The sequence below is a fragment of the Alligator mississippiensis genome, chromosome 7, assembly GCF_030867095.1.
Source record: "Alligator mississippiensis isolate rAllMis1 chromosome 7, rAllMis1, whole genome shotgun sequence".
Taxonomy (NCBI): Eukaryota; Metazoa; Chordata; order Crocodylia; family Alligatoridae; genus Alligator; species Alligator mississippiensis.
Window position 1 is genome coordinate 6047935 of NC_081830.1, and position 26421 is coordinate 6074355.

At 53.7% G+C, this 26421-nt stretch overlaps 1 gene segment (V, D, J or C); it reads left to right on the forward strand.

Annotated features, from left to right (window-relative positions):
- The first annotated feature begins 1812 nt into the window (after nucleotides 1–1812).
- Nucleotides 1813–26421, forward strand: LOC132251565 (Ig heavy chain V region MOPC 141-like). The segment is given in 4 exon segments: nucleotides 1813–1820; nucleotides 2954–2970; nucleotides 9824–10025; nucleotides 26181–26421. Coding segments are annotated over 4 exon segments (468 nt in total).

A 26421-nucleotide genomic window follows, 5' to 3' on the forward strand; every position in this document is an offset into this window, starting at 1 on the left:
TGTAGTAAACCAGAAAGGAAAACTCACTTCGTGCTAAAGTTCCTTTATTAGGTGTCTCTCTAATTTTTTTACATTGATTCTTAGGTCTCACATTGCCTGAGTTGTGTGATCTGACACAAACCTTTTTCCCAACCTACTGATTAATGCCTTCTCCAGTAGAGGTAAGTGTTATGTCCCATATAATCTTTTACCTTAGGTTTCTCCTTTACAACAGTGCTTCAGCCTGACCTCATTTCCCGAACGAAGGATTTAAGAAAAGTTTTACTTGTCACTGTGCGACTCCGCTGTCCCTCCTCCGCTGACTGTTGCTTTCTCAACGTCATGCTGACTCCAGGAGAGTATTCTTGTCGGTGATTATTTATTCCGTTTCCCTCGACTCGACGCAGTCTCCTGTTTTTTCCAGCCAACTGACAGTCGATTCTTCTCTGCCCCATCTTCCTAATCAGCTGCCTCTTTGTTTCCATGTCATGCCTCTCTCCTCCTCTCTGGCTGGTGATGCACCAGGTGCATTGAGCAGCTGCTCCATAAATGCAGTTTCCTCTTTTCTTTTCGGGTCTTGGGTAATGTCGCTGCCAGTTCTCTATCTTCATGACAGTAAGCAATCACCCTAAAAACACCAAAGAAGCTGTGATATGCAGCCAAGCCCTCAGATACCCCCTAATTTGCACTTTAGGAGAACACCCGGGATTGCCACCTCACCAGTCTAAAAAAGACTTTCACCCAACAAGGAAACTTCTCCAGAGCGATAGGTTTTAGACAAAGAAGTTACAGAGTCAGGAAAGGTGGACCGGTCACCCAGCACCAGCTTGATAATCTCTGTAAAGGAGAGAGACTTAGCAGTAAGAGGTGGGGTAACACTCTGCGAACTTCACTGGAGCAGTCTGTCTCCCCCATTCCTGATCTCATGCTAACCAGGCCGGCCACCTATAGTATTTGAGCAACAAACTCTGGTAACAATAACATCCGCAGAGTGATTTGAGGGAGTGTGTGTATGTATGTATGAGAGCTCTTTTGCATATTATAATCAATAAATGAAGCATTTTGCCTTATCTCCCTCATAAAGTCTCGCTCATCAGAAGAGGTATTTGGTAATTTTTGCAGCACTCTCACCTCCCAGATGGACACCTTCCTCTTCAAAACCCTCTTCCCTCAGTTTCTCTAAGCTGCAGAACAGGAGCCAGCCCAAAGCAGGAACCAGCCTCCCCGGCATGAGTCTGATTGAGCAGCTGGACCTGATGGGCAGGTAATGACTGCAACTGAGAGGTAATTAGGGCCCCGTTAACCCTTTCCAACCTACTGCTCATCCAGCAGTCTGGTCTCCATCAGAGCAGGGACAAGGTGTGTGTTTATGCACAGGAGGGTGGAAGTTGTCCCCTTGGCCTCTGCAGGACCAGGTCCCACCTCTGCAGACACTTCCAGGGACTAGGCCCTGGCAGCTCCAATATCTGGAGACACCCTCCCACCAGCCCCTTATTGCTTTGCAGTGAGATGGCATCCTCTAGCTCAGCACAGCCTGTGTAGAGAGGCAGAGATGTCCAGAGAGACCCTGCCAGGTCCCAGCTTTCTGCAGCATGTGGGACAAGGGCCCTCGGGGCAGAGACAGCCCGAACCAGGGACGTTCCTGTGCCCTTACCCCGACCCTGCAGAGACTCAGGCTGAACCAGGCTGATTCCTCCACCAGGGCCAGCACCTCCCCCACCCACCTGTCACCACCTGCCTGAGAGCTTCGCTGGGCATTTGACAAGACAGAGGTTATCAAGCAGTACAAGTCTCAAGAAGGCTTCATCACAGAGCATTTGGGGCCTTGTCGGCATGGATGGGTATGGCAGTGGGGCTCCTCCTCACTGCCTGGCCCTGCCTGCCCAAAGGGCCACCAGCACAATACTCCTCAATTAAAAAATAACAAACATGTCTTTCCTGCAATTGCATTCACCAAACATTTCCAAAATGCTTGAGAGGAAGTACCCAGGGTCTCCTCTCCCACTCCAGTTTTTCCTGCACAGTTTGAGGGTTTGTGGAGTATTCACTCTAATCTCTTGGCCTATCTAAATCAGAGATGAGTATATTAAGTCTCAAATTACCAGATCATTCCTCATTTCTTTCTTTCACTGGCGGCCCTGACTCTTGCCTCCAGTGTCTTGTTGTAGAAAAGAGTTTGTCTGAGAGGATGTAACTTAAACACCACTAAGCAAAGGAGTACTGGTCTAGCCTATTGAGGTTTTGACCTTGGTCAAAAAAGAAAAGGAAAAAAAAAAGGTTTTTCATTTTTTATTAAACCAGAAATGAAAAACCACTGGGTCTTCTTTGTGCTAAAGATCTTTTATTAGGTGTCTATCTAATTTTTCTAAATTGATTCTTACATCTCAGCATCGCCTGAGTTGGCTGAACTGACAGAGGCCTGTTTCCCAACCTACTGATGAATGCCTTCTCCAGTAGAGGTAAGTGTTATGTCCCTTATCATTTTTAACCTTCCAAACAAACTCAAGCAGTGGAAACTCAAATGAGATTTTGTCTTTTCTCCTAAAGCAGCAGTGTCCAAAACAGGGTGACTTCCCCTTTAAGTGCTATAAAACTTTTTGGTTTTGCTGTATTTTATTTTAGGTTTCTCCTTTACAATTGTGCTTCAGCCTGACCCGATTTCCCAATTGAAGGATTTAAGAAATGTTTTACTTGTCACTGTGCGACTCCGCCGTCCCTCCTCCGCTGACTGTCGCTTTCTCAACGTCGCGCTGACTCCAGGAGAGTATTCTTGTCGGTGATTATTTATCCCGTTTCCCTCGACTCGACGCCGTCTCCTGTCTTTTCCAGCCACCTGACAGTCGATTCTTCTCTGCCCCATCTTCCTAATCAGCTGCCTCTTTGTTTCCATGGCATGCCTCTCTCCTCCTCTCTGTCTGGTGATGCTCCAGGTGCATCGAGCAGCTGCTCCTCTTTTCCTCTTTTCTCTTCCCAGGACTTTCCGGTTTTCAGGTAATGACGCTGCAAGTTCACTACCTTCATGACAGTGTTCCTAACTCCCTTTGGCTCCCATAGCACTCATCTTCACGGCCACCAAACAAAGAGAGACTCCTCCACCTCCTTGAATCCTCCTAGGCCATCACATCCTCAGCAGCCACTCAGGACATTCCTTCTGCTTCTGTATTTCATCAGATATTTCAAACCCCACTCAGGAATACTTGTCACAGCGATCCCAAAGGCTCCAGCTCCTTCTCACGCAGCAGGCCCTGGGCACCTGCAGGGCAGAGATTGCTCTGTGCCCAAACAGCCGCACCCTTGCACCCGGGCAGCAATGGGGGAAGGGATCACAATGGTCACCAGGTAGAAAAGCAGGAGCAGCAGGCAGGGAGACATTGTAAGGGCCTGGACCCTGCTCTCTGCTCAGCACCAGCCAAGCCTGGCACCTGAGAGCAGGCCCAGGCTGCTCCTCCCATGGGTAAGGCCAGCTGCAACAGGAGGGGCTCTTGCATCTCCAGGACCCCCATATCTCCATGGACAGCACCCTTCCACAAACCACCCAAGCCTTGGGATTCAGCAACTGTTACAAGACCTGGGTCCAGCAGGCTCCTGGGAAGGGGCTGGAGTGTGTCGGTCTCATACGCTACCAAATAATGGTGGCACAGCAGAGTACAGTAGTGCCGTAAAAGGGCGATTCACCATCTCCAGGGATGAGTCCAGCAGCACCACACAGCTGCAGATGAACAGGCGGAGAGACGAAGACACGGCCGAGTATTACTGTGCCAGTTACAGTGATCCCAAACCTCCTGGGCTTCATACAATAACCTTGAACTGTGAGCTGTTCAGGCCAGCAGAGAGCAGCAAACATTGTCTAATTAAATAGTAATAGGCGTAGACCAGGTCCAGCTCCCAATGGCCACCTCCCCCACCCCTTTTTTTGTGTCATGTCTGAGGCCAAATCAATGAAATCAGTTCTGCATTGTATCCACTGAGCACAGCTCAAATGTTCAAGTGTTTTTGGTGCTGCCACGGGGAAGTCTCCTCCCTCCCAGACTAGGCTACAGCCTGGGGCTTCAGATCTTCCCACATCCATGGCAGGCATCCTGCACGCAGGCCCGAGCCTGGAGGCCTTGTGGTTCAGATGCTCCCTAGTCTTGCTTCCCACTGGACACAGGAAGATGGAGGAGAAGCCCAGGAGCAATCCCTCATCACCAAAATTGTCTAGCTGAGATCTTCCCGCTGGAGGCAGTCAGGTCTCTCGCAGGCAGCAGCCTTCCGGCCCCTCAGCTCCCTAAAGCTTCTCCTGGACATGACATGCCCCTGCACTGACACATCAGGGCTCAGTGCATTTTCTACCTTCAGCGCCAAGCCTGCATCCAACCCCTCCACGGCCCTTGAGGCCTGCTCCATACACAGGCACCAGCAGAAAGCGAGGAAGCAAGGCAGGAGCCAGCCAGGCCTGCGGAGATCCTTCCCAAAGCGCCACCCCCAGACAGTGCTGCTGCCCAGGAGCAATCCCTGAGCAGCGTGGCTGGAGCTCCCTCCCTGCCTCACCCCAGGAAAAGGCCCAGGGAGGAAGAGGAGGCAGGAACTGCTCTGCACAGGGCAGGGACAGGGCGGCTGTGGCCAGCTCAGCACACGTTGTCCAGACCCCCAAGGATCTCACTAAGCAGCTTTCAATGGGGCTGGGCCTCTGGGCTGAACAGGCCTGTCAAGGGGCAAGGTCAGAATAGCAGCTGGGAGGGTTTAGACTCCAGCTGCCAGGGATCAGTCACATCTGTCCTCCGCTGACACTCCCAGCATCACAGCCCTGCCACTTGGAGGAAACCAGGAGCTTAGGCCAGCTCAGAGCCCAAACTGCACAGTTTTTCCAACCAAGACCTCACCCAAGAACCCCGGGTATTTGATAGTTTCCTGGACAATCTTAGCTGCGGCAATGCTCCCTCCCTGTTGTACAACAGAACCAGAAACAAACACCAAAGACAGTGTCAGAGATAAAAGAAGTGCAAGATCTCATGCCAGCATCATCATCTTGAGGACCAAAACCCACCAGTCCCTGCAGCCGCGCTCCCTGGCAGCCACCAACCCCACCACGTATTACTGAGCTGGGGACAGGGTGACAGAGCCATGCAGGGGCTGCACAAGAGGCAGAAGCAGGCTCTGATCAGACACCAGCACCAATTTTTCCTGAGAGAGGCGGTGTGCAACTGTAAGAACAAGAAAAGGAGTCAAAGGCCCCAAAACTGGAGAAACCGCCGCCCTGCCCTGCCCTGCCCTGCGCGGCTGAAGGAAACGTGCCCTTTTCCCAGAGCACAGCCAGGTGCTGCCTGTGTCCAGGGACCAGCTGGGAATCACCAAGCGGGACACAAGGGATGTGAAGACCTTCTGCAAGGCCCTCAGTCTCTGCAGAGAGAGGCAGCCAGGACTCACTCACCATCGACCCCAGCACCTCACAGCGCACAGCAGGGTCAGTCTATGCCACAGGGAAAGCCCCAGCCCCTTCCTCCCACAGCGGGACCCAGGCATTCCCAGTTCCCCCACCTTCCTCCTCCTGCCCCGTCCCTCCAACAAGCCCAAGCCCCTGAGTCAGTGCTAGTGGAGGGGGAACACCAACCACACGAAAAATTTGGTTTAATTAAGCTTTAGCATAAATCAATAATGTTTAGCAAGAATATAGCAATCATTTTATTGTTTGTTTTAATGTATGGATTTTAAGTTATTATGAATTCAGTTTGTTATTGCATCTTTACAGCGATTGCAGGTTGTCCCAGCAACACCCTCCTAGCTACCCATGGGCATTACCAGCCTACATACCCACACCCCACACCAGGATGGCATCCAAATCTGCCTTACATATCTACAAGAGCAACATTACAATTCAGAGTACAGACCCGAAGATATTACTGACCTCATACACAGCAATATCACTTTTAATAACCAACACTTCCTCCAGATCATCTGCATGGCTATGGGCACCAAAATGGCCCCACAGTATGCCAACATTTGTATAAGGCACCTGCAAGAAGAATTACTCAAGGACTGCACCATCAAACCATCTGCAGTGAAAAAGCAATCACCCTAAAAACACCAAAGAAGCTGTGATATGCAGCCAAGCCCTCAGATACCCCCAAATTTGCACTTTAGGAGAACACCCGGGATTGCCACCTCACCAGTCTAAAAAAGACTTTCACCCAACAAGGAAATTTCTCCAGAGTGATAGGTTTTAGACAAAGAAGTTACAGAGTCAGGAAATGTGGCCCGGTCACCCAGCACCAGCTTGATAATCTCTATAAAGGAGAGAGACTTAGCAGTAAGAGGTGGGGTAACACTCTGTGAACTTCACTGGAGCAGTCTGTCTCCCCCATTCCTGATCTCATGCTAACTAGGCTGGCCACCTATAATACTTGAGCAATAAACATTGGTAACTATAACATCCGCAGAGTGATTTGAGTGAGTGTGTGTGTGTGTGTATGTATGAGTGCTCTTTTGCATATTATAATCAATAAATGAAGCATTTTGCCTTATCTCCCTCATAAAGTCTCACTCATCATAAGAGCTATTTGGTAATTTGTGCAGCACTCTCACCTCCCAGATGGACACCTTCCTCTCCAAACTCCTCTTCCCTCAGTTTCTCTAAGCTGCAGGACAGAAGCCAGCCCAAAGCAGGAAACAGCCTCCCCGGGTTGAGTCTGATGGGGCATCTGGTCCTGATGGGCAGGTAATGACTGCAACTGAGAGGTAATTAAGGCCCCATTAACCCTTTCCAGCCTACTGCTCTTCCAGCAGTCTGGTCTCCATTAGAGCATTGACAAGGGGTGTGTTTATGCACAGGAGGGTGGAAGTTGTCCCCTTGGCCTCTGCAGGACCAGGTCCCACCTCTGCAGACATTTCCAGGGACTAGGCCCTTGCAGCTCCAACATCTGGAGACAGCTTCTCAGCAGCCCCTTATTGCTTTGCAGTGAGAGGGCATCCTCTAGCTCAGCACAGCCTGTGTAGAGAGGCAGAGATGTCCAGAGAGACTCAGTGCCCTGCCATGTCCCAGCTTTCTGCAGCATGTGGGACAAGGGCCCTCGGGGCAGGGACAGCCCGAACCAGGGACGTTCCTGTGCCCTTACCCCGACCCTGCAGACTCAGGCTGAACCAGGCTGATTCCTCCACCAGGGGACAGCACCTCCCCCACCCACCTGTCACCCCCCGCCCCCCACACCCCCACGCAGCTCCCGTCCCACTGCACCAGCACACGGGGACCCCGGCTCCTTCCCACCAGCAAGGGACGGCACCACACACCCTGCACTGCGTTTGCTAGGCCCCTAAACAGCCTCCTGCCCCTTTCCCCTAAGCATTCCCCACTAGGGATGCAGACACAGCCCCTGCCCCACAGCCTGCAGCCAGGCAGGGCTCAGCTACCAGGGGCTCTCACTACCCTGGGAGGCAACCAAATCCCCCAGTGTCAGAGAGGGACACAGCGAGAACCCCAACCCCAGGCACTGGGCTCCCAGAAACTGGTTTTACTTTAGGGCTTCAGCTCCCAGGCCTTAACCTGGAGGCCAGGGCAGGGAGTGCAGACACCTCTCCTCATCTTCCTCTCCCAGCTGCAGGGCAGGAGCCTGCCAGGAGCAGCCAACAGCCTCCCTGCAGCCTGCTGGAGCAGCTGGGCTGGAACAAGCTGGGAGGTTAGCCCTGCCTGTGCTGCTCCCCCTGGCCTGCCCCTTCCCTCCTCCAGCCTGGCCTGCACAGGGCATGTTTCCGCATACAAGCTGCTCCCCTGCATCTCCCCAGCACCTACTCCCTAGTTCAGGGAAGAGCAGCAGGGTATCTCTGTGTGTGCCTTGGCAAAGGGTACAGACATGGTGCAACAGGCATTGCCCATAGCAGAGAGGCACAAGTACATACACACAGAGCAGCAACACATGCACACACTCACGCATACACATATAAGACCCTCCATATTATTCCTAGGTCAGGCCCTTGAAAACTCTGTCTGTGTAAGCTTAGGTCAACCTAGCAAACCTGCCCATGTAGCTGCCTCTGAAAACTCAGCACGACGACACCCAGGAGCTGAGCTTCCCTCCTGGGCTCTGCCCCCTGCTCTTCCAGGCCCTACTCCAGGGTGAGGGTTGGGGGCTGCAGACATCTCCACATATTGCACAGGACACAGGCACATAGAGAAGGGCAGGCGCTGGGCCAAAGGGAAGCAGGTCCCTTACAGGCAGTTAGTGCCTTTTTTCAGCATTTCCACTGGCTGCGCACAGTAAGAGAGAAAGCAAAGCAATGCGGCCCTCTGCTCCACCCCAGGACCCTGCCATTCGCTGTAATACCTGCCCCAACCGTAGGCGATTCCCAGGAGCACGAGGAAGCCCCATCCTGGATCTGTATGCTCCAAGCTCCATCTCCCACTCCAACATGGCCTCCTCATCAGCTTGTGCTGCCCCACACCAACCCCACCTGCTGCCTTTGCATCTCCTGGAAGAGCAGGAGCTCCTTGGGGCAGGGCCCTCATGTCTGCTCTGGGCCGGTGCAGCATGAGCACAACAAAGGCTGGGAGATGTAAGGACAAGGGAGGACCTGGCATGAGCAAGGGGAAATCCACAGACATCCCCTGAGAGCAGGGATCAGCAGCAGCCACTGCACTGCACACGGGGAACAAAACTCACACAAACAGGAACACATGAATATCTGTGCAAACTGGTTGATTTGCAGATTCCCCTGATCCATCCCCCATCTCCAGGCCCAAGAGGGGGTGTCATATTGAGGTCCATGCCTTGAGCTGCCAGCCTACCCCTGAGCAAGCAGGAGCCTGGGGCACCATGCCATGAAGCAGGACCAGGGTGGGGGGACCTCTCTTCCACTCCCAGCCCAGCCCTCTGAAGACTCGAGCTGGCAACAAGCAGGTAGGTGCAGGGGGGCAGGAGTGAGGGGAGCCGGTGCCCCCAGGGCAGACCAGGACTGGGGCAAGGTGGGGCTCTGAGCAGGTCTCAGGGGTCGGTGAATCCCAGAGGGGGCTGACTATCAGGGACAAACCTCAGTATGGGGGTCTCAGCCCCAAGCCCCTCAGGCTCCCAGGCTCCCCCAGCTAGCACTGGCAGCTCAGGGAACATCGCTGGTGCCCAAATCCCTACAAAACCCAGGACCCATACCCTAACTCAGGTTACTGCCACCCGGGCACACAACATGACCTGCTGGGATCTGGCCTCATCCCTGCCAGGTGCCATCGTCTCCTGTCCACCGGGAAATGGGGATGTCTTATCCCAACTAAGGAGAGAAGGCCCAAATGGACCAAGGCTGAGGATCAAGGGCCCCTGAGGTACTCATGCCCTGTCATCAGGAGGGGGGAGAAGAGCAGGGAACTGAAGCCAGAGTCCTGCACACAGCCTGGTTCAGCCAGGGATCCAAGCACCGGCCCTTCCCCTCTGTCTGTGCTCATCCCACCACCTTCTTCTGTGCAGAGACTCAGAGCCCTGTGCAGAGAGAGGAGGGCCCTGTGCTGAGCACTCCCAGCCCAGGGCTGCTCACACCCTCCTGGGACCTGCATGCAAATCCCTGGCCAGGGGCTCCTGCTTAAATACAGCTTCTGGGCTGGGGAGCCTCAGTCCATGCCCGGCCCCTTCTTGCCTTCTGGGAGTCCCCCTTGTTATAGGGCAACAGCAATGAGCTCCTTATTTCTCTTCTTCTTTCTTCTCTCTTCTCTCCCATGTAGGTTGTGGGGAAGGGTGGTGGGAAGCCAGGGCACTGGGGCTTCCTCCCTGGACCTTCTTCTTCACCTACTTTCTCTTTTCTTTAGGTGTGCTCTCTGCTGTGCAGCTGGTTGAGTCTGGCCCAGGGGTGGTGAAGCCTGCAGAGACCCTCACCCTGACCTGCACTGTCACAGGTTCCCCCATCAGTAGTTACGGTTGGAACTGGATCCGGCAGCCTCCTGGAAAAGGGCTGGAGTGGATGGCAAACATAGATGGAAACAGTGGTAGCACATACTACAGCCCATCCCTCAAGAGCCGCATCACCATTTCCAAGGACAACTCCAAGGCCCAGTTCTCCCTACAGCTGCGCTCTCTGACAGCCGCAGACACCGCCACGTATTACTGTGCCAGTGACACAGTGACACAGAGCAGAGCAGGGGCTGCACAAAAAGGGGAAGCCTATTCTTCTTAATATAACAAAAGTACAGCAGCCCAGACAAGGAAGTTTCCACCTGAAAGCCTCACACACGGAGGGAAATTCTTCTAGGATCATCCTTGGCCATCTGAGGATTGTTATTTTTGGGCTTATGACATTCCAGACAGCAAAGGCCTGAGAGCTTCGCTGGGCATTTGACAAGACAGAGGTTATCAAACAGTACAAGTCTCAAGAAGGCTTCACCACAGAGCATTTGGGACCCTGTCAGCATGGATGGGTATGGCAGTGGGGCTCCTCCTCACCGCCTGGCCCTGCCTGCCCAAAGGGCCACCAGCACAATACTCCTCAATTCAAAAAACACTTTCCCCCTGCAATTGCATTCACCAAACGTTTCCAAAATGCTGGAGAGGAAGTACCCAGGTTCTCCTCTCCCTCTCCAGTTTTTTCCGGCACAGTGTGAGGGTTTGTGGAGTATTCACTCTAAACTCTTGGCGTATATAAATCACAGTTGAATATATTAGGTCTCAAATTACCAGATCATTCCTCATTTCTTTCTTTTACTAGTGACCCTGAGTCTTGCCTCCCATGTCTTGCTGTAGAAAAGAGTTTGTCTGGGTGGATGTAACCATTAAGCGATGGAGTACTGGTCTATCCTCTTGACTTTTTGAGCATTCTCAAAAAAAAAAGTTTTTTATTTTGTATTCAACCAGAAAATGAAAACCCACCGGGTGTTCTTTGTGCTAAACATCTTTAATTATGTGTCTATCTAATTTTTCTAAATTGATTCTTAGGTCATAGCATCGCCTGAGTTGTGTGATCTGACAGAAGCCTGTTTCCCAAGCTACTGATTAATGCCTTCTCCAGTCGAGGTATGTCCCTTTTAATTTTGACCTTCCAAACAAACTCAAGCAGTGTAAACTCAAATGAGATTCTGTCTTTTCTTCTAAAATAGAAGTGTCCCAAAATAGGGCGACTTCCCATTTAAGTGCTTTAAATGTTGTTGGGCTTGTTGTATTTTATTTCCGGTTTCTCCTCTACAATGCTGCTCCAGGCTGAACCGATTTCCCTAACGAAGGATTTAGGAAAAGTTTTACTTGTCAGTGTGCAACTCCGCCGTCCCTCCTCACCTGACTGTCGCTTTCTCAACGTCACGCTGACTCCAGGAGAGTATTCTTGTCAGTGATTATTTATCCCGTTTCCCTCGACTCAACGCGGTCTCCTGTCTTTTCCAGCCACCTGACAGTCGATTCTTCTCTGCCCCATCTTCCTAATCAGCTGCCTCTTTGTTTGCATGTCATGCCTCTCTCCTCCTCTCTGTCTGGTGATGGTCCACATGCATCGAGCAGCTGCTCCAGAAATGCAGTTTCCTCTTGTCTTTTCCCATTTCTTTCCGGATTTCGGGTCATGCTGCTGCCACTTCTCTATCTTCATGACAATGTTCCTAACTCCCTTTGGCTCCCATGGCACTCATCTTCATGGCCACCAAACAAAGAGAAACTCCTCCACCTCCTTCGATCCTCCTAGGCCTAAGGCCATCACATCCTCAGCAGCCACTCAGGACCTTCCTTCCTGCTTCTGTATTTCATCAGATATTTCAAACCCCACTCAGGAATACTTGTCACAGCGATCCCAAAGGTTGTTATGGAACCGGGGTGGCCAAATACCTTTGGCATCTTGGAAGCTCATCTTTTACTGAGCTGCATAGACTCTCTCAGGTGACAACCTCTGCAGGGACCATTCTCACGGGGAAGCCTGCACAAGGACACCTCCCTGCACAGACACAGCTCTGTAGCTCTCTTCCAGCCTGGTGCCTCCCCGGGCTCCAGCTCCTTCTCACGCAGCAGGCCCTGGGCACCTGCAGGGCAGAGATTGCTCTGTGCCCAAACAGCCGCACCCTTGCACCCGGGCAGCAATGGGGGAAGGGATCACAATGGTCACCAGGTAGAAAAGCAGGAGCAGCAGGCAGGGAGACATTGTAAGGGCCTGGACCCTGCTCTCTGCTCAGCACCAGCCAAGCCTGGCACCTGAGAGCAGGCCCAGGCTGCTCCTCCCATGGGTAAGGCCAGCTGCAACAGGAGGGGCTCTTGCATCTCCAGGACCCCCATATCTCCAAGGACAGGACCCTTCCAGAAACCACCCAAGCCTTGGCTTTCCCAGCAGCCTGCAGGCATTAGGCACAGCTGACACTGCCCGGAGCTAGGACCCTTACGTCTCCATCCTCTGAGCAAACCCTAAATACACACAGTCTGCCTCTGGCTCTCAGCACCACTGTGACTCCCTGCACCCAGCAAGCCAAGCACCGACTCTCTGCTCCTCTGCACCCAACAGGGACCAGGCTGCCTCCCCCTGGCCTCAGACATCTCCACACCAGGAGGCACTACTCTGCCAGGGCTGGGAACACGTCCCTTCAGCAAAAGCGCAATCAGGGCCCCGGGGCCTGGAGTGGGAGTTGCACAGAGGTGGGATAGGAGAGTCCATTACCTGGTGTCTGTGCTTAGCATGGCTGATCCCCATCATCTTTAAGAAGGCCTTTGACACCATCTCTCACCCCATTCTCATCAATAAATTAAGTGACTGTGGCATTGATGCCTGCACAGTTGGATGAGTAAAAAATTGGCTGATGGGGCGCACCCAGAGAGTAGTGGTGGATGGGTTGTACTTAAGCTGGTGAGATGTGGGCAGTGGGGTACCCTCTGATCCTCTGGCCCGCACTGTTTAACATCTTCATCAGCGACTTGGCCGAGGGGGTGGACTGCACGCTGTCCAAGTTTGCTGATGACACTAAGATGTGGGGCGAGGTGGATACACTTGAAGGGAGAGATTGGCTGCAACTAGGTTTAGACAGACTACAATATTGGAGAGATGAGAATAGTTGGAGTACTGCATCCAGTACTGGGCGTCGCACTTCAACAGGGATGTGGCCAGCTTGGAGAGGGTTCAGAGGAGGCCCCCTGCTTGGTGAGAGGGCAGCAGGACAGGCCCTACGAGGAGAGACTGAAGGACCTGAACCTGTTCAGCCTCAGCAAGAGGAGGCTGAGGGGGGACCTGGTGTCTGCCTACAAACTCATAAAGGGAGATGAACAGCAAACAGGCATACCCCTTTTTTTTCCCCAGCACGACCTGCAGGGACAAGGAACAATGGTCATAAGCTGATGGAGAATAGGTTTAGGTTAGAGATCAGAATGCAATATTTCACAGTTAGGGTGGCCAAAATCTGGAATCAACTTCCCAGGGAAGTGGTCCTCGCCCCTACTTTACACAAATTCAAGAGGAGGTTGGATGATCACCTGTCTGGGGTCTTGTGAACCCAGCATTCATACCTGCCTGTAGCAGGGGCTCAGGCTAGATGATCTGTTCAGGTCCCTCCTGACCCTCGCTACTAAAAAACTACTCTGAAACTATACGTGGCCCTACAGCCGGCAAACATCCTCCACCCCCAACAGGGGCTTCAGATATTTCCAAAGTCTTTTGGCAGGCATCCTATGTGCAGGCCCAAGCCCGGAGGCTTGGGGTTGAGATGACCCAAGTTTTGTCTGCCCTCCCACAAGTGCACTGGGCAGGGGAGCAGCAGGGAGGACTCCTTTCCTGGGAACATGGCAACTGCCCTGCTGGGAGCCCTCGACACTGACTGCTGTAAGGGATACTGAGCTTTTGTAGCTGAGCTTCCCGAGCCGAGTTAAACATGGCCAGAGCAGGGAGGAGCCTGGGAAGGGCAGATCTATCCTGTCCTGGGTTCGCATATATGCAACCCGGAGCCTCAGCCCCTGCATAATCCGCCAGCGCTCCAGCCCCTCGGAGTCAGAGGGGAGCAGGGGGACACAGGGATCTGGCACTGCCCATCAGCCTCTGTGCAGCCCCAGTAGCAGGACGACATCTTGGGAAAACATTTTGTTCCTCCTGGCAGCAATGCCAGGTAATTTGCCAGCCCCAGCCATGCCCTGGGCTCCTCACAGACCTCAGGGACCCTCCGTTGTCTGATGCAGAGCAGGCTGCGTTTAGCAGGATGCTTCCCCATGGCTCCTGAGGCTGTGGGGCAGGCCCTGCAGGGATGTGATGCTTACAGAACTTTTCTCCCCAGGTGCCTGGGCCCAGGTGCAGCTGGTGGAGCCCAGACGGGGAGTTCAGAAGCCCGGGGGGTCTCTGCGCCTCTCCTGCAAGACCTCGGGATTCACTTGCAGCAACTGTTACAAGACCTGGGTCCACCGGGCTCCTGGGAAAGGGCTGGAGTGGGTTGGTCTCATACGCTACCAAGTCATGGTCTCACAGCAGAGTACAGTAGTGCCGTAAAAGGGTGATTCACCATCTCCAGGGATGAGTCCAGCAGCACCACACAGCTGCAGATGAACAGCCTGAGACACGAAGACACGGCCCAGTATTACTGTGCCGGATACAGTGATCCTAAACCTCCTGGGCTTCATACAATAACCTTGAACTGTGAACTGTTCAGGCCAGCAGAGAGCAGCAAACATTGTATAACTAAATACTAATAGACTTAGACCAGGTCCAGCTCCCAATGCGCCCCCCTCACCCCGCCTTTTTGTGTCATGTCTCCAGCCAAATCAATGAAATCAGTTCTGCATTGTATCCACTGAGCACAGCTCAGTTGTTCCAGTCCTTTTGGTGCTGCCATGGGGAAGTCTCCTCCCTCCCAGACTAGGCTGCAGCCTGGGGCTTCAGATCTTCCCACATCCATGGCAGGCATCCTGCATGCAAGCCCGAGCCTGGAGGCCTTGTGGTTCAGATGCTCCCTAGCCTTGCTTCCTGCTGGACAGAGGAAGAGAGAGGAAAGGCCCAGGAGCAATCCCTCATCACCAAAATTGTGTAGCTGAGATCCTCCCGCTGGAGGCATTCAAGTCTCTCACAGGCAGCAGCCTGCCGGCCCCTCAGCTCCCTAAAGCTTCTCCTGGACATGACATGCCCCCTGCACTGACCCATCAGGGCTCAGTGCATTTTCCGTCTTCAGCGCCAAGCCTGCATCCAACCCCTCCACGGCCCTTGAAGCCTGCTGCATACACAGGCACCAGCAGAAAGTGAGGAAGCAAGGCAGGAGCCAGCCAGGCCTGCGGAGATCCTTCCCAAAGCATCACCCCCAGACAGTGCTGCTGCCCAGGAGCAATCCCTGAGCAGCGTGGCTGGAGCTCCCTCCCTGCCTCACCCCAGGAAAAGGCCCCAGGGAGGAAGAGGAGGCAGGAACTGCTCTGCACAGGGCAGGGACAGGGCGGCTGTGGCCAGCTCAGCACAGGTTGTCCAGAGCCCCAAGGATCTCACTAAGCAGCTTTCAATGGGGCTGGGCCTCTGGGCTGAACAGGCCTGTCAAGGGGGAAGGTCAGAATAGCAGCTGGGAGGGTTTAGACTCCAGCTGCCAGGGATCACAGTCACATCTGTCCTCCACTGACACTCCCAGCATCACGGCCCTGCCCCTTGGAGGAAACCAGGAGCTTCGCCCAGCTCGGAGCCCAAACTGCACAGTTTTTCCAACCAAGACCTCACCCAAGAACCCCGGGTATTTTATAGTTTCCTGAACAATCTTAGCTGCGGCAATGCTCCCTCCCTGTTGTACAACAGAACCACAAACAAACACCAAAGACAGTGTCAGAGATAAAAGAAGTGCAAGATCTCATGCCAGCATCATCATCTTGAGGACCAAAACCCACCAGTCCCTGCAGCCGCGCTCCCTGGCAGCCACCAACCCCACCACGTATTACTGAGCTGGGGACAGGGTGACAGAGCCATGCAGGGGCTGCACAAGAGGCAGAAGCAGGCTCTGATCAGACACCAGCACCAATTTTTCCTGAGAGAGACAGCGTGCGACTGTAAGAACAAGAAAAAGAGTCAAAGGCCCCAAACCTGGAGAAACCCCCGCCCTGCCCTACCCTGCCCTGCGTGGCTGAAGGAAATGTGCCCTTTTCCCAGAGCACAGCCAGGTGCTGCCTGTGTCCAGGGACCAGCTGGGAATCACCAAGCGGGTCACAAGGGATGTGAAGACCTTCTGCAAGGCCCTCAGTCTCTGCAGAGAGAGGCAGCCAGGACTCACTCACCATTGACCCCAGCACCTCACAGCGCACAGCAGGGTCAGTCTATGCCACAGGGAAAGCCCCAGCCCCTTCCTCCCACAGCGGGACCCAGGCACTCCCAGTTCCCCGACCTTCCTCCTCCTGCCCCGTCCCTCCAACAAGCCCAAGCCCCTGAGTCAGTGCTAGTGGAGGGGGAACACCAACCCCCAAGAAAAAAATTGTTTTAATTAAGCTTAAGCATAAATCAATAATGCTTAGCAATAATATAGCAGCCATTTTATTGTTTGTTTTAATGTCTGGATTTTAAGTTGTTATTATGAATTAAGTTTGTTATTGCATCTTTACAGCGATTGCAGGTTGTCCAGCAACACCCGCCTAGCTACCCATGGGCATTACCAGCCTATATACCAACACCCCACACCAGGCTGGCATCCAAGCCTGCCTTACATATCTACAAGAGCAAGATTACAATTCAGAGTACAGGCCCAAAGATATTACTGACCTTATACACTTCATCCTCATACACAGCAATATCACTTTTAACAACCAACACTTCCTCCAGATCATCGGCACGGCTATGGGCACCAAAATGGCACCACAGTATGCCTCATATGTATAAGCCACCTGGAAGAAGAATTCCTCAAGGACTGCACCATCAAACCCTTGCTGTACTTAAGATATATCGATGACATCTTCATCATTTGGACTGAAAACCTGCAATCTTTGATTGCATTCCATGAGAAATTCAACAATCACCATCCCTCCATCTGAATATCTCTTGAATACTCCAGCACCAACATCTCCTTTTAGACATGATGATCAGCATCCATAATGGCCAACTACAGACCTCATTATGCAAGATCTCACAGACCAACATGTATATCTGCAGTCAACAAGCAATCACCCTAAAAACACCAAAAAAGCTGTGATATACAGCCAAGCCCTCAGATACCCCCAAATGTGCACTGAGGAGAACACCCGGGATTGCCACCTCACCAGTCTAAAAAAGGCGTTCACCCAACAAGGAAACCTCTCCAGAAAGATAGATTTTAGACAAAGAAGTTACAGTCAGGAAAGGTGGACCGGTCACCCAACACCAGCTTGATAATCCCTGTAAAGGAGAGAGACTTAGCAGTAAGAGGTGGGGTAACACTCTGTGAACTTCACTGGAGCAGTCTGTCTCCCCCATTCCTGATCTCATGCTAACTAGGCTGGCCAACCATAATATTTTAGCAACAAACATTGGTAACTATAACATTCGCAGAGTGATTTGAGTGAGTGTGTGTGTGTGTGTGTGTGTGTGTGTGTGTGTGTGAGTGCTCTTTTGCATATTATAATCAATAAATGAAGCATTTTGCCTTATCTCCCTCAAAGTCTTGCTCATCATCAGAGCTATTTGGCAATTTGTGCAGCACTCTCACCTCCCAGATGGACACCTTCCTCTCCAAACTCCTCTTCCCTCGGTTTCTTCAAGCTGCAGGACAGGAGCCAGCCCAAAGCAGGAACCAGCCTCCCTGGAATGAGTCTGATGGGGGATCTGGACCTAATGGGCAGGTAATGACTGTAACTGAGAGGTAATTAGGGCCCCATTAACCCTTTCCAGACTACAACTCTTCCAGCAGTCTGGTCTCCATCAGAGCACGGACAAGGTGTGTGTTTATGCACAGGAGGGTGGAAGTTGTCCCCTTGGCCTCTGCAGGACCAGGTCCCACCTCTGCACACACTTCCAGGGACTAGGCCCTTGCAGCTCCAACATCTGGAGACACCCTCCCACCAGCCCCTTATTGCTTTGCAGTGAGAGGGCATCCTCTAGCTTGGCACAGCCTATGTAGAGAGGCAGAGATGTCCAGAGAGACTCAGTGCCCTGCCAGGTCCCAGCTTTCTGCAGCAAATGGGACAAGGGCCCTCGGGGCAGGGACAGCCCGAACCAGGGACGTTCCTGTGCCCTTCCCCCGACCCTGCAGAGACTCAGGCTGAACCAGGCTGATTCCTCCACCAGGGGGCAGCACCTCCCCCACCCACCTGTCACCCCCCCCCCCCCCCCGCCCCCCACACCCCCACACAGCTCCTGTCCCACTGCACCAGCACACGGGGACCCCGGCTCCTTCCCACCAGCAAGGGACGGCACCACACAACCTGCACTGCGTTTGCCAGGCCCCTAAACAGCCTCCTGCCCCTTTCCCCTAAGCATTCCCCACTAGGGATGCAGACACAGCCCCTGCCCACAGCCTGCAGCCAGGCAGGGCTCAGCTACCAGGGGCTCTCACTACCCTGGGAGGCAACTAAATCCCCCAGTGTCAGAGAGGGACACAGCGAGAACCCCAGCCCCAGGCACTGGGCTCTCAAAAGTGGTTTTACTTTAGGGCTTCGGTACTGAGGCCTTAACCTGGAGCCCAGGGCAGGGAGTGCAGACACCTCTCCCCTCAGCTTCCTCTCCCAGCTGCAGGGCAGGAGCCTGCCAGGAGCAGCCAACAGCCTCCCTGCAGCCTGCTGGAGCAGCTGGGCTGGACCAAGCTGGGAGGTTAGCCCTGCCTGTGCTGCTCCCCCTGGCCTGCCCCTTCCCTCCTCCAGCCTGGCCGGGACAGGGCATGTTTCCGCATACAAGCTGCTCCCCTGCATCTCCCCCACACCTAGTCCCTGTCTCTCAGTCCTACCCAGCTTGAGATATCCTTGTAGCACTGACTTCTTGCACTGATGCCATGCACTTTTCTGCTGGGAGTGAGACCCCCAGCCAGAGCACAGGAAAGTTCAGCAGGGACACTGTGTGTCTGCCTTGGCAAAGGGTACGGATATGGAGCAATAGGCACTGCCTATTGCACGTGGGCACAAGTACACACACATACAGTAGCAACACGTATGATTACACATAGAAGTCCCTCCATATTATTCCTTGGTCAGACCCTGGCAAACTGTCTGTGAAAGCTTAGCTCAACCTAGCAAACCTGCCCATGTAGCTGCTTCTGGAAGAGCCATGACACCCAGGAGCTGAGCTTATCTCCTGGGCTGTGGCCTCTGCTCCTGCAGTGCCCTGCTCTGCCCCCTGCTCCTCCAGGCCCTAACCCCAGGTGAGGGTTGGGGGCTGCAGACATCTCCACATATTGCACAGGACACAGACAGCACAGGCACAGAGAAGGGCAGGCGCTGGGCCAAAGGGAAGCAGGTCCCTTATAGGCAGGTAGTGCCTTTGTCAGCATTTCCCCTGGCTGTGCTCAGTAAGACAGAAGGCAAAGCAATGCAGCCCCCTGCTCCACCCCAGGCCCCTGCCGTTCACTGTAATACCTGCCCTACCCTAGTTGATTCCCAGGAGCACGGGGAAGCCCCATCCTGCATCTGTATGCTCCAAGCTCCATCTCCCACTCCAACACGGCCTCCTCATCAGCTTGTGGTGCCCCACACCAACCCCACCTGCTGCCTTTGCATCTCCTGGAAAAGCAGGAGCTCCTTGGGGCAGGGCCCTGATGTCTGCTCTGGGCCGGTGCAGCACGAGCACAACAAAGGCTGGACCAGAGCTGTAGCCAGTCAGAGCTGTAAGGACAAGGGAGGACCTGGCATGAGCAAGGGGAAATCCACAGACATCCCCTGAGAGCAGGGATCAGCAGCAGCCACTGCACTGGTCCAGGGGAACAGAACACACACGAACAGGCACACATGCATGTGCATGCACACTGCCTGATTTGAAGCTTTCCCTGATCCATCCCCCATCTCCAGGCCCAAGAGGGCGTGTCATATTGGGGTTCAGGCCCTGAGCTGCCAGCCTAACCCTGAGCAAGCAGGAACCTGGGGCACCATGACATGAAGCAGGACCAGGGTGGGGGGACCTCTCTTCCACTCCCAGCACAGTCCTCTGAAGACCCGAGCTGGCAACAAGCAGGTAGCTACAGGGGGGCAAAAGTGAGGGGAGCTGGTGCCCCCCAGGGCAGACCACGAGTGGGGCAAGGTGGGGCTCTGAGCAGGTCTCAGGGTTCGGTGAAGCCCAGAGGGGGATGCCAATTAGGGACAAACCTCACGACTGGGGGCCTCCGCCCCAAGCCCCTCAGGCTCCAAGGCTCCCCCAGCTAGCACTGGCAGCTCAGGGAACATCGCTGGTTCCCAAATCCCTACAAAATCCAGTACCCATACCCTAACTCGGTTTACTGACACACGGGCACGCAAAATGACCTGCTGGGATCTGGCCTCATCCCTGCCAGGTGTCATGGTCTCCTGTCCACCAGGCAAATGGGGATGTCTTATCCCAACTAAGGAGAGAAGGCCCAAATGGACCAAGGCTGAGGATCAAGGGCCCCTGAGGTACTCATGCCCTGTCATCAGGAGGGGGGAGAAGAGCAGGGAACTGAAGCCAGAGTCCTGCCCACAGCCTGGTTCAGCCATGGATCCAAGCACCGGCCCTTCCCCTCTGTCTGTGCTCATCCCACCCCCTTCTTCTGTGCAGAGACTCAGAGCCCTGTGCAGAGAGAGGAGGGCCCTGTGCTGAGCACTCCCAGCCCAGGGCTGCTCACACCCTCCTGGGACCTGCATGCAAATCCCTGGCCAGGGGCTCCTGCTTAAATACAGCTTCTGGGCCGTGAAGCCTCAGTCCATGCCTGGCCCCTTCTTGCCTTCTGGGAGTCCCCCTTGTTATAGGGCAACAGAAATGAGCTCCTTATTTCTCTTCCTCTCTCTTCTTTCTTCTCTCCCATGTAGGTTGTGGGGAAGGGTGGTGGGAAGCCAGAGTGCTGGGGCTTCCTCCCTGGACCTGCTTCTTCACCTACTTTCTCTTTTCTTTAGGTGTCTTCTGTGCTGTGCAGCTGGTTGAGTCTGGCCCAGGGGTGGTGAAGCCTGCAGAGACCCTCACCCTGACCTGCACTGTCACAGGCTACTCCATCAGTACTGGTTACGATTGGGGCTGGATCCGGCAGCCTCCTGGGAAAGGGCTGGAGTGGATGGGGTACATATATGCAAAAAGTGGTAGCACAAGCTACAACCCATCCCTCAAGAGCCGCATCACCATTTCCTCAGACAACTCCAAGAACCAGTTCTCCCTGCAGCTGCGCTCTCTGACAGCCGCAGACACCGCCACGTATTACTGTGCCAGAGACACAGTGACACAGAGCAGAGCAGGGGCCGTACAAAAAGGGGAAGCCTGTTCTTCTTAATGTAGCAACATTACAACAGTCCAGACAAGGAAGTTTCCACCTGAAAACCTCACACACATGGAGGGAAACTCTAATAGGATCATCCTTGGCCATCTGAGGGTTGTTATATTTGGACTTATAACACTGCAGACAGCAAAGGCCTGAGAGCTTCGCTGGGCATTTGACAAGACAGAGGTTATCAAGCAGTACAAGTCTCAAGAAGGCTTCATCACAGAGCATTTGGGGCTTGTCAGCATGGATGGGTATGGCAGTGGGGCTCCTCCTCACTGCCTGGCCCTGCCTGGCCAAACGGCCACCAGCACAATACTCCTCAATTAAAAAATAACAAACATGTCTTTCCTGCAATTGCATTCACCATACATTTCCAAAATGCTTGAAAGGAAGTACCCAGGGTCTTATCTCCCACTCCAGTTTTTCCTAAACATTGTGAGGGTTTGTGGAGTATTCACTCTAATCTCTTGGCGTATATAAATCACAGTGGAGTATATTAAGTCTCCAAATACCAGATCATTCCTCATTTCTTTCTTTCACTGGTGACTCTGAGTCTTGCCTCCAATGTCTTGTTGTCGAAAAGAGTTAGTCTGGGTGGATGTAACCATTAAGTGATGGAGTACTGGTCTATCCTATTGAGTGTTTGACCTTTCTTAACAACAACAAAAAAAAGGTGTTTTATTTTGTAGTAAACCAGAAATGAAAACTCACCGGGTGTTCTTTGTGCTAAAGTTTTTTTTATTAGGTGTCTATCTAATTTTTCTACATTGATTCTTAGGTCTCAGCATCGCCTGATTTGGCTGAACTGACAGAAGTCTGTTTCCCAAGCTACTGATTAATGCCTTCTCCAGTAGAGGTAAGTGTTGTGTCCCATATAATCTTTTACCTTAGGTTTCTCCTTCACAACGATGCTTCAGCCTGACCCAATTTCCCAAATGAAGGATTTAAGAAAAGTTTTACTTGTCACTGTGCGACTCCGCCGTCCCTCCTCCGCTGACTGTCTCTTTCTCAACGTCACGCTGACTCCAGGAGAGTATTCTTGTCGGTGATTATTTATTCCGTTTCCCTCGACTCGACGCGGTCTCATGTCTTTTCCAGACAACTGATAGTCGATTCTTCTCTGCCCCATCTTCCTAATCAGCTGCCTCTTTCTTTCCATGTCATGCCTCTCTCCTCCTCTCTGTCTGGTGATGCTCCAGGTGCATCCGGCAGCTGCTCCAGAAATGCAGTTTCCTCTTTTCTCTTCCCAGGTCTTTCCGGTTTTTGGGTCATGCCGCTGCCAGTTCTCTATGTTCATGACAGTGTTCCTAACTCCCTTTGGCTCCCATAGCACTTATCTTCATGGCCACTAAACAAAGAGAGACTCCTCCACCTCCTTGAATCCTCCTAGGCCATCACTGCCTCAGCAGCCACTCAGGACCTTCCTTCTGCTTCTGTATTTCATCAAATAATTCAAACCCCACTCAGGAATACTTCTCACAGCGATCCCAAAGGCTGTTATGGAACCGGGGTGGCCAAATACCTTTGGCATCTTGGAAGCTCATCTTTCTATTGAGCTGAATATACTCTCTCAGGTGACAACCTCTGCTGGGACCATTCTCACGGGGAAGCCTGCACAAGGACACCTCCCTGCACAGACACGGCTCTGTAGCTCTCTTCCAGCCTGGTGCCTCCCCGGGCTCCAGCTCCTTCTCACGCAGCAGGCCCTGGGCACCTGCAGGGCAGAGATTGCTCTGTGCCCAAACAGCCGCACCCTTGCACCCGGGCAGCAATGGGGGAAGGGATCACAATGGTCACCAGGTAGAAAAGCAGGAGCAGCAGGCAGGGAGACATTGTAAGGGCCTGGACCCTGCTCTCTGCTCAGCACCAGCCAAGCCTGGCACCTGAGAGCAGGCCCAGGCTGCTCCACCCAAGGGTAAGGCCAGCTGCAACAGGAGGGGCTCTTGCATCTCCAGGACCCCCATATCTCCATGGCCAGGACCCTTCCAGAAACCACCCAACCCTTGGCTTTCCAAGCAGCCTGGAGGCATTAGGCACAGCTGACATTGCCCTGAGCTAGGACCCTTACGTCTCCATCCTCTGACCAAACCCTAAATACACACAGTCTGCCTCTGGCTCTCAGCACCACTGTGACTCCCTGCACCCAGCAAGCCAAGCACTGACTCTCTGCTCCTCTGCACCCAACAGGGACAAGGCTGCCTCCCCCTGGCCTCAGACACCTCCACACCAGGAGGCACTACTCTGCCAGGGGTGGGAACACGTCCCTTCAGCAAAAGGGCAATCAGGGCCCCGGGGCCTGGAGTGGGAGTTGCACAGAGGTGGGATAGGAGGGTCCATTACCTGCTGTCTGTGCTTAGCACAGCTGATCCCCATCACAGGAGAAGACAGCAGGGCTGGGGTGAGGCAGGGAAAATACAAATCAGGGGCAGGCTGCCCTGTTTCAACTGCTCTTTCCTGCTGCCCAGATGCCCCCTGCACTGACAAGCCACAGCCCCTCGGGTCTATGCAGTGAGCTGCCAACACCCAAGAGCTTTCCCCAGAACCAAAGAAGGGACTTGGGCGCCAACTCCTTGTCCTGGATGCAGCTCTGAAAGGTATTTCATCCTCCCACAGGTGAGGGAGGGAAGCGTTGCACACATGCTGCACACACCTGCCAGTCCATAATACCTTGTATTGATACAGAATAAGAACAAAAAAAGCAACAATACAAACAATCAAATAATTGTATCTCTACCAATCCTAGGGCTGTCATCAGAGTCAAAGTACATGGGGTCAGGACGCAGGCTCCACTCTGAGGCTCTCTCTCAGGTGTCACCAGTCTGGTGGTGGGATGCCGAGGCCCTCAGCCCGCTTCCAGTGGGCTGCATGAGATGGGCTACTGGTATGCCCTTGGTGACCTCAGGGACCCTTCCCAGGGGATGGGGAGAGGGGGAACCTCTCAAGGAAGAGAAGGAGGGACGGGACAAAGGAAGGGATGGGAAGGATGGACAAGACAAAGGGAGGGATGAGGAGGACCCAGAGCAGTTCTCCTCAACCCGTGGTTCTCCTCAACCCGTCTGTGCCCAGCCCCCTCCTCCCTGCTGAGAGTCTCCCTTGTTACAGGGCAACAGCAATGAGCTCCTTATTCCTGATCCTGCTTCTTCTCACTTCTTCCACATGTAACCCGGGTGCACCCAAGTACTGTGCCCCCCTCTCCAGATAGAAGGGATGGGTGGCAGGCAGAAGTACTGCAAGAGGGATCTGCAATATGCAGGCCAGGACATTTTGCTTGGCACACTACTGCCAAACCGGGCTGTTGGCACTCCGGCACCTTCCAAGGTAGACATTGTGGGGTTTTTCGGCACTCGTGCCAGAAAATGTTGCCTACCCCTGCCCTACAGAGTCAGGCCAACACAAGAGATACTTTACTATATACAGACGTATTTATATATTAATTAAGGGAATTGCTATTAATAAACATATATGTACAATAGGCCTGTGTGAAGCGGCTAGTATCTGTTTCAGATTTGGCTGATTCGGGAGCAGTGATTCAATTCAGTGACTCGAATCATTGTCCTGAACTGATTTGGCTAAATCCTATTCAGAGATTCGGCTCCTGCTGCACCTCCGAATCAGCCAGGCCCATCCCCCCCAGCCGGCAATGACTGCCCGCCCACCCCAGCTCCAGACTCTTTGGGGGGGGGGAAGCCCAGGCTCACCAGGTGCTGCCAGGTAGGGGGCAATTCCTGCTGCCCCCCTACTGCCCCACGCTGCACCCCCCCCCCCCCCTTATTCCCCCAGGCCCCGCCATGTGTGTTCTGCCTGGGGCCAGCTCTGGCCCTTTAAGAAAAAAAACAAAAATGAGAAATGCCCCGCACTCACCATTTCTGCCAGCGGGCAGCAATCCTCGATGCCCCCCGCTGTGTGGGGGCTCTGCACGAGCCCCCTGAAGCCCCAGTGCAGCTGCAGGAGCAGTGAGTCCCAGGGCTTTTCTCCATTTAATTTTCTTAAAGGGCTAAAGCTGGCCTGGGCAGGGCACCAGTGGGGGGAGCTGGGGACTTGTGCAGAGCCCCCATGCATTGGGGGGAAGTAGGGATCTCTATGCAGCCCCAACCCACACAGGCTGCAGCTGGAGGGAATCCACAGCCCCTGCTCTGTGCAGGGCCCAGCCAGTGCCCCGACATCTCTGCCCTCCAGCCCCAGGGAAAATGGACCTGGAGCTTAGTTTGGTTCTCATGACAGCAGTTCTGCAAGATATTTTCTACCTGTGACTCGAGGGAGGCCGTGGGGCATTGGGGCCTTAGCATGGGAAAGTCACAGAAATATCCCCCTTCAGGTTCAGGGAGCATCCAAAGCTGCTGGGCTGCCTTCACAATGTCACACGTGGTCACCCATGCTGTGCACCTTTGACACTCCCACTCGCTCTGTCTTGTAAATAAAGGACTCCGTTGTGGCTGTAGTTGGAAGGGACCTTCCAAATGACCTAGGGGAGTTAGGCACCCACATCTCTGTAAAAAAGTGCCCTGTATACCAGTGAGAACCCACCTGCCCCTGCAACCCAGGACTGTCCTGTGCCAGCACCTGTAGCAGGTCAGGAGAGAGATCTCATTTGCACAGGGTTGCATAGCAGATAAGAGCTCAGGGTTATGTATGCAAGTGAACCCCCACCACCTTCCCTTAAAGGAAGGGCCATTCTCTCCCTCAGGCAGCTTTGGCCAGCTCCAGCCCCTTGTGACACCACTGCATTTGTGCCTTCACCCATGTCCCAGCCCCCAGGGAACATGGGCCCTTTGCTCCTGTGCCCCTTCCTCCTGACCATTGCCTTCAGCGTCTCTCCCAACCTGCCCCGGACCTGCTGCCATCTCCCTGACGGGGCATCTCTGTGCTTTCTTCAGGTGTCTGTTCCCTGGTGCAGCTGACCCAGGCTGGGGGAGCCCAGGGGAAGCTCTCAGGGCCCCTGAGATCACCTGCACCAGGTCTGGGCTCTCCCTCACTGAAGATGGGAACGCTGTGAGCTGAACCGGCAGCCCCCAGGGAAAGGTCTGCAATGGCTGTGCCTCCTCTCCTGGGATGATGACAAGTCTTACCAGGACACTCTGAAGTCCCGCCTGACCAGCTCCAAGGACACATCCAAGAAGGAGGTGTATGTGGAGTTGAGAGGCCTGGAAGCCAGAGACAGCGACACCTACTACTGTGCCAGAGCACAGAGACACGGCCATGGGCCCCCGTACAAATACTAG